This window comes from Bombus impatiens, unplaced genomic scaffold, assembly GCF_000188095.3.
Source record: "Bombus impatiens unplaced genomic scaffold, BIMP_2.2 scf_0418, whole genome shotgun sequence".
NCBI lineage: Eukaryota > Metazoa > Arthropoda > Insecta > Hymenoptera > Apidae > Bombus > Bombus impatiens.
This window is the reverse complement of record NT_176837.1, coordinates 201,459-207,964: the sequence shown is the minus strand read 5'-3', so window position 1 is coordinate 207,964 and position 6,506 is coordinate 201,459. Positions and strand designations below refer to the sequence as shown.

The following is a 6,506-nucleotide window of genomic DNA, read 5'->3' as shown; positions in this document are numbered from 1 at the left end:
AAAAAAAAAAAAAAAAAAAAAAAATTAGAACGGACTGTATGTAAAAGATGTGCATATAATGCAAAAAGTGAAAACGAGACTGAATTTGTACTGGTTAAAAGTTCACAGTTGCTTCTTAATCGTACTTATACTCAATCTTCCGAATTAATTTTGTAATCGACTCGAAATTAACGCGAATGATATCCACAATGATCTTCGAAGAAGAAATTTTCAAAAGTAATAGAAGCTTAAGCTAACTTTCTTTTTAACAAAATTTAGACTTGTTTCAAACGAAAACCATCAGTTATTAGTATCATTTTCGTTGCTATTGCGATCATCCTACGTATAAATATATACGAATGATCACGAGACACTTAAGAATGTAACCAATTCTATTTACAATGTCTATTATTCACAATTATCCCATTACGCCACAAATCCTCAAGAATCGGCAGCTAAAGTTCTTTTCTCCCTTAAGATTCATTCGTCAATCGAAATGTTTCGACAACTCGTTTCAATACCTCTACCTTTCATAAACGGAATTGTTACCTTCCGTTGGGGGTTCCTTTACCTTTCACGCGGTCGAGAAAAGCCATAGAATCAGACGCCATAGGAAACCAGGTCCTCTCAATGCTTGATCCACTTCTTCTGCGGATCGACAATGGTCTCGAGGCAAGGTGGAAGTCAAGGGAGCACCCTCGACGTATTATAATCTGCTCGTACGCGCGACACCCTCGTCCCGTTCTTAACAGCCTTTCCGCGAACCTGCGTATTGTCCCGTTGTATTTCCACCGGTGTATTGGATCGGTTTACGTATCGGAATAAAGGAAATGCCTGGTGTCGTTGGATCGTGACGTTTCTCCTAATAGGATCACGTTAATCGGAGCTTGCGGTCCTGATCATGACCAAAATTGCTCCACGGATGATGGTTTCGAATGTAACCGCGATTCAAGATAAGTAAATTCTCGAAACTGTTAAGCTAGTTCGAGATGGTCGAAGGTTGTTTTAATAACGAATACCGTAGGCTGTGTGTGATTTGCTGCGATTTGGTCGTGACTGTCTGAAATTGTTAAGGCAATATTGGTGGTTCTATAAAATTTTGTGGGGGCTGGTGTGATTAATCAGATTTTGTAAATCGTTCGTAAAATAGGTTATCTTTTTTTCATCGATGAATTATTTGGGTAGTTGGCTTTAGAGCTGATTGAAACAGTAAATTATCTCGAGAACACTGACTTTCTGGTTTATCCATCTTTGATCTGACTTTCTTATAACCACTCGAATAAGTATCTCGATAATCAAATATGAAATTGTGTTCAATTTAATACACGAATCTTCCCTTGGTTCCTATTAAATAAATTCATGTACAATTGTGATTCTAACATTTGGATTACACTTGAAAATCTCTATTACAAACCGCTTTTCCAAGAACGCAAACTGGTCAGTCTAAAGTAGCCAGACCGACACTGAACCTTCTCGCATGGTCATCGAGCCGTACACCCCATTTCTTCCCCTCGCAATCATGCGTCGTCACCTAGAAAATTAAAGTCAAAGAAGGAGAAAATATTCCATATAAGAGGATGTGATGGAATATTGCATATACTCTCGTTTGGTCGTAGCGATGGGCTCTACCCTAGTAATGTCATGTGTTGATACTTGCAAGGGTGGTAGTATTTCTACAATTGTCAAAACTGACACAAACATACACCTATACCTCGTTTTTCACATTCAATATTACTAAAAAGGAAAAAAAAATAGAGAAACAGAAAAATAGAAAAAAAAATAGAAAAAGAAGAAAATATTTTAGAGAATAAAATATTAGAATAAAATGGTACAAAATATAAAATATACTTTCGTTCCAGGTAAAGTCTAGTACTAATAGTAATAGCAGTGATTGAATAATATTTACTCAAAACGGAAGAAAATATTTTCTCTAAAATAGAGAGATATCTTTTTTGGAATATAATCTGGTTCGAAGCAGAGCATGTTCGAAGGTGGCGGTATTTCGAATTGGCAGAACGGTACCACGGGGCTAGAGAGATAGGAGTGGGCGAGAGATTTCGTAGGATCGTGGTGGAGGCGGTGGTGGAGAAGATAGAGGGTGCGCGATGTGCGAGAGATGAGCGAACGAGAAAGCGAGCAGCTGACGAGCGGACGATATATAGGTACACTTAGAAATACATATATATACGTATGTATATAGCGTAAGGGCAAATATATAGGTACACGTAGCGTACGGAGGGACGGACACGGACAGAGGGAAAGGGAAATGGCAGGAAGGTATCGGGAGAGGGATGGAAAGAGGCGAGGGTTCGGTGCGCGGAGGCGGAAAGTAATCGTGGCTCACCGGGAGCCGTCAACGTTGACGACGACAACGACGACGACGACGGCAACGGCGACGACGACGACGAAGACGAAGACGACAACGGCAACGGCAACGGCAACGGCGACAACGACGACAACGACAACGACAACGACAACGATGACGACCGGAGGAGCGGACTGTTTCCATACAGGGCGTTTCAGAAAGTGCTATTAAACTTCAGGGTCATGTAGTACTCAGGAAAACAAATAAAAAAAAGTCTTAATAAACGTCGGTCAAAATGTCCCTAATTTTGACTTTGTAGCGGCACGCGAGCAGGATAAATTCAAATCTTATTGTTGTTTTGTTTCGGAGTATCATGACCGTTAGGTCATAGATATTGCAAGGTGTAATGAACTCCGAGCAAAACAATGTCGCCGTTACTTTCAACCGTCAAACGCAGTCGAGTTCAAACTTTCCGACTGTCCCCCGACCAGTAGAAATAAACAAGCGAATTGGCGAGCGAAGAGTTTAGCGATCGCAGTGTAAGCATATCGACGCATCATAATGTATACGGAGTTTCTCGACGCGCGCGTATTTATTTCGATAAATTATTATACCAGGAGTTGCGTTTTGTATTAAAGTATTTCTTTAATAAAGTGTTCACGATTTGTAGACTGTAATAGTGATATTTGAACAGATAAATCCTCTACAACTTTATAATAAGGTAGATCCTATTTGAGTCAGGTGAGCATCGATATCTTAAAATTTACTCCTGGACTACGCGCGATATAGTCAAAATTGTTGTGCTACGCTATTAGTCTTTAACATAATGATGAAAGAATAAGAAAATATCGTGTACTTCAGGTTCAGCAAGAAAAGCGTATGGTAGGATTATATATATAAAAATTAAATAAATTATATGACAAAATAATTTGCAGGAATAAAAGAATATACACGAACTATTAAATTACGAAAATTACGACTGAAAATATTAGCTGCTTGGACAACCCTTTTATAATAACATCAAGGCATGTTTTTGAAGAAAATTATGTTTAAAGCGTCTCTTTTTCGACTGTAGATCGCTCGAAAAATTTCTCATAATCAAATTTACCGAAGGACGAAGCAAATTACCTCGCTCGACTCAAATAGTCTGCCGACTGAAACAACCCTACCTCGTCCTATTTGGACCTATACATATTAAGCCTTTTTGCTTGTTTTCGTAAGTGCTATGTGCTTGTAAAGTTTAGCATCAATTTTCTGAAGCATCCTGTACACGCACCAACACGATCACTATGATCGAGCGAGACGACTATGCAGACGCCTCCGCTCTCCCATAGCTACTCTCTGCCACTTTCTGTCCCATTCTTAATTCGTTGGTATGCTCGTGGTTGTTTCTAGGAATGTCGAGAGCCGTCGCGTCGTTAGTCCGCGTCCATCGCAAAATCACTGGAACGATACTGAAATAGGACGATCCTTAATTGGATCTCGTCCTGAGAATCCTTCTCTCCTCCGTTTGCCTTCCCGAATTTTCTCCTTCTCGCGCGAGGAATCACTTGCCACCCCTAATTTAGTCGGACGTTATCCGCGCTGGTCGAGGAAAGAGAAGAAGTTTCAGAATGCAAAAAGAAGGTGTTTGTATTATGGATTTCGAGCAGTGTCTTTATGTCTTTCGAGCTCGTTACGTAAAACAGGAATTTTCGTATTTGTTTTCAGATACAGGTTCTTTGTTGTCGCATCAGCAAGAAACAACGTCAGATGGAAATTCGGAGCACAACTCGTCCGGCGACGAGGACTCGCAAGTTCGACTGAGGCTAAAACGAAAGTTGCAGCGCAACCGAACATCCTTTTCCAACGAGCAGATCGACAGCCTCGAGAAAGGTTAGCGCACGAGAATAAATTCAATTTATCAACGGACATGCTACGTTCTACGTATACGCGGTATTAATAGCACGAAATACACCATATCCTAAATAAATCTCAAAAAAGAAAAGAGAAAAATGAACGAGTTAGTTCCGCGAAAAACGTAAATTGCTAACCCTCTCGGAACATCTACCGGAGTACAAAATTTGTAATTTAAACTCTGAGCGAAACTGAAATTGCTACGAATCGCGTACGTTCTCTCTTCTAATCATTGAAAATCCAGCTATACAATTACGAGCACCGGTGAAAAAAAGAAGATAGTGAAAAATAGTAGCGCGTACATTTTCAATTGCATGTTTCCACGTTAACAAACATCAACAAACATCGGTGCTCATCCTCGACGAAAGCTCCATTTTCGTTCAGCCGGTAATAACGATATAAACGTCGAACGATCGCGCGCGCACTCGGGGATTCTGTATATTCCGTCCGTTTCGCGGCGATGCATGCATATTCAGAGACGGTCGAGGTAAATTACTGCTTTCCTCGAATATATCGGGCTTTCCTCTCTTCGTACGCCCAGCAGGAGCAGCACGACTGCTTTAATTGGATCCGCGGCCATTCAAGTCGCGCCCTCGCGTTCGAGTATCGTCGATAATTATCCTTTTAATCTTGTCTCGCAGTGAATCGAAGTTATGCGCGATTAATATAAAATTGTATGTACACCAGCGTATATACGAATACAAACAAATATTATGTAGTTCTATACGTATAGCTACGTGTATATATTTTTCTTTTATCATACTATACGTTACACATACGCACATAGTAGAATATATATATTATATATATATATATATACATACAATGTGAAACGCGCCAGCTATCCAACGGAGGCACGTTTAATAACGAGCACTTGTTGCAAACTGGTTTCGTTTTAGAATTCGAGCGGACACATTACCCGGACGTGTTTGCACGGGAGCGTCTCGCTGAGAAGATTGGATTGCCTGAGGCACGTATCCAGGTGAGTGTGAATGTGCGAATGCGGCGTGTGCTTCCTCTTTCTCGTTCGCTCCACCCACCGCCCTTTTTCTCCCTTCCCCTTTTTATCCTTTCTTTCGTTCTCCTTCCTTCTCTATCTCTCTTTTCTCTTTTCCTCTTCTTTTTTCTACATCTTACTCTTTTCTTCGTTACACGTGCAGCACGTTCTCTTTCGCTCGTTCCAATTTCTTTTCTCTTTCTCTTTCACCGCGTCTCGTCCTCCGTGTCGATCCTCTTCCACCATTCTTGAGGTTAGACGACGCGACGTCTTCTCCTCGTCTACACAGCTGTGAGCGACGAAGAGGGCGGCTGTTAAGTGCGCGACGATGCCCTTTCATTAAACGCGTGACCGCCAACGCGCGGGGACGTTAAACATCTCCGACGACGAATCTGCGAGACCACCCGGGGGGATTTCGTCTTTATGCCCGTGTCTTCTTCTCAGACCCTTTTCGCCGTGTGTCTTAACGCCATTCGACTTTTCTTGTTTCATCGTCTGTGTATTAAGTTTCTTAAAAATCTAAACTGAACCGCGAGAAGTTTTTCTTCGTTGCATTCTTGAAAAAGTATCCGTGGAAGCTGTGGGTAAAGCAATTTTAGGTAGCGCATTTTATTAACAATAGTTTCCTCTTGGAACTTTTATACGTTTCATTAATTTCCCTTGGCTTTGGATATATCGGAGCAAACGTTTTTAAAATGCCGGATATACAATTTAAAGAAACCTTGGTCTTTAGAAATTAGGATGAAAGCCGTGAAACTTATTCTTCGTGGTCAAATTTCTCATAATCAATGGTTAACTGTATATGATGAGCGATTATCACGAATTTGTCATTTAAACGATGAATTTCCTGATTTATAGTTAGCTACACTTAACGTGTGACTATTACGAACAATCATAATCCGTGATCAATCATTATAGCAACATTCCGACATACCATTTATCCATAAATTCCATACGCTCGTAGTATTCGCTACTAATATCCAAATATCAAAGACAACGTATCGTTCAAGCAGACGCAACATATCCCCTAAAGAAACGAATCGTCCAAAATCTTTGTTCCTCTTAAAGACAAAGGTCCACCGTTATGTCCGTGCCATTCATAATTCGCGTATCGAGATGTAAATCATGCGGGCATACACAAGACACACATAGCACGTAGAGAAATGATGCGAGACAGAGAGCGAGCGCGAGAGAGTGTGTCGTAATTAATTAATATAACATCGTTGCTCGAGTCATGGGGTGACGCACGGTTATACGAGCTAATATGTACGCAGCCTTATCGAACATTGTTTGGCCGCGCCGTGCCTCTGGCTCGGCCTGTGTTCGACC

General features: G+C 40.9%; 1 protein-coding gene across 4 annotated transcripts in view; it reads left to right on the top strand.

The window, feature by feature from the left end:
- LOC100740508 (paired box protein Pax-6) overlaps positions 1–6,506 on the top strand; it is a 56,251-nt gene that overhangs the window by 31,109 nt on the left and 18,636 nt on the right. For 3 of the 4 annotated variants that reach the window (XM_033321279.1, XM_033321280.1, XM_003490352.3), the window contains exons 5-6: positions 3,995–4,159; positions 5,080–5,162. In XM_033321279.1, the coding sequence (XP_033177170.1) occupies positions 3,995–4,159; positions 5,080–5,162 (248 nt within the window). The remainder of the gene's footprint in view (positions 1–3,994; positions 4,160–5,079; positions 5,163–6,506) is intronic. The other variant, XM_033321278.1, reaches the window with a different exon arrangement.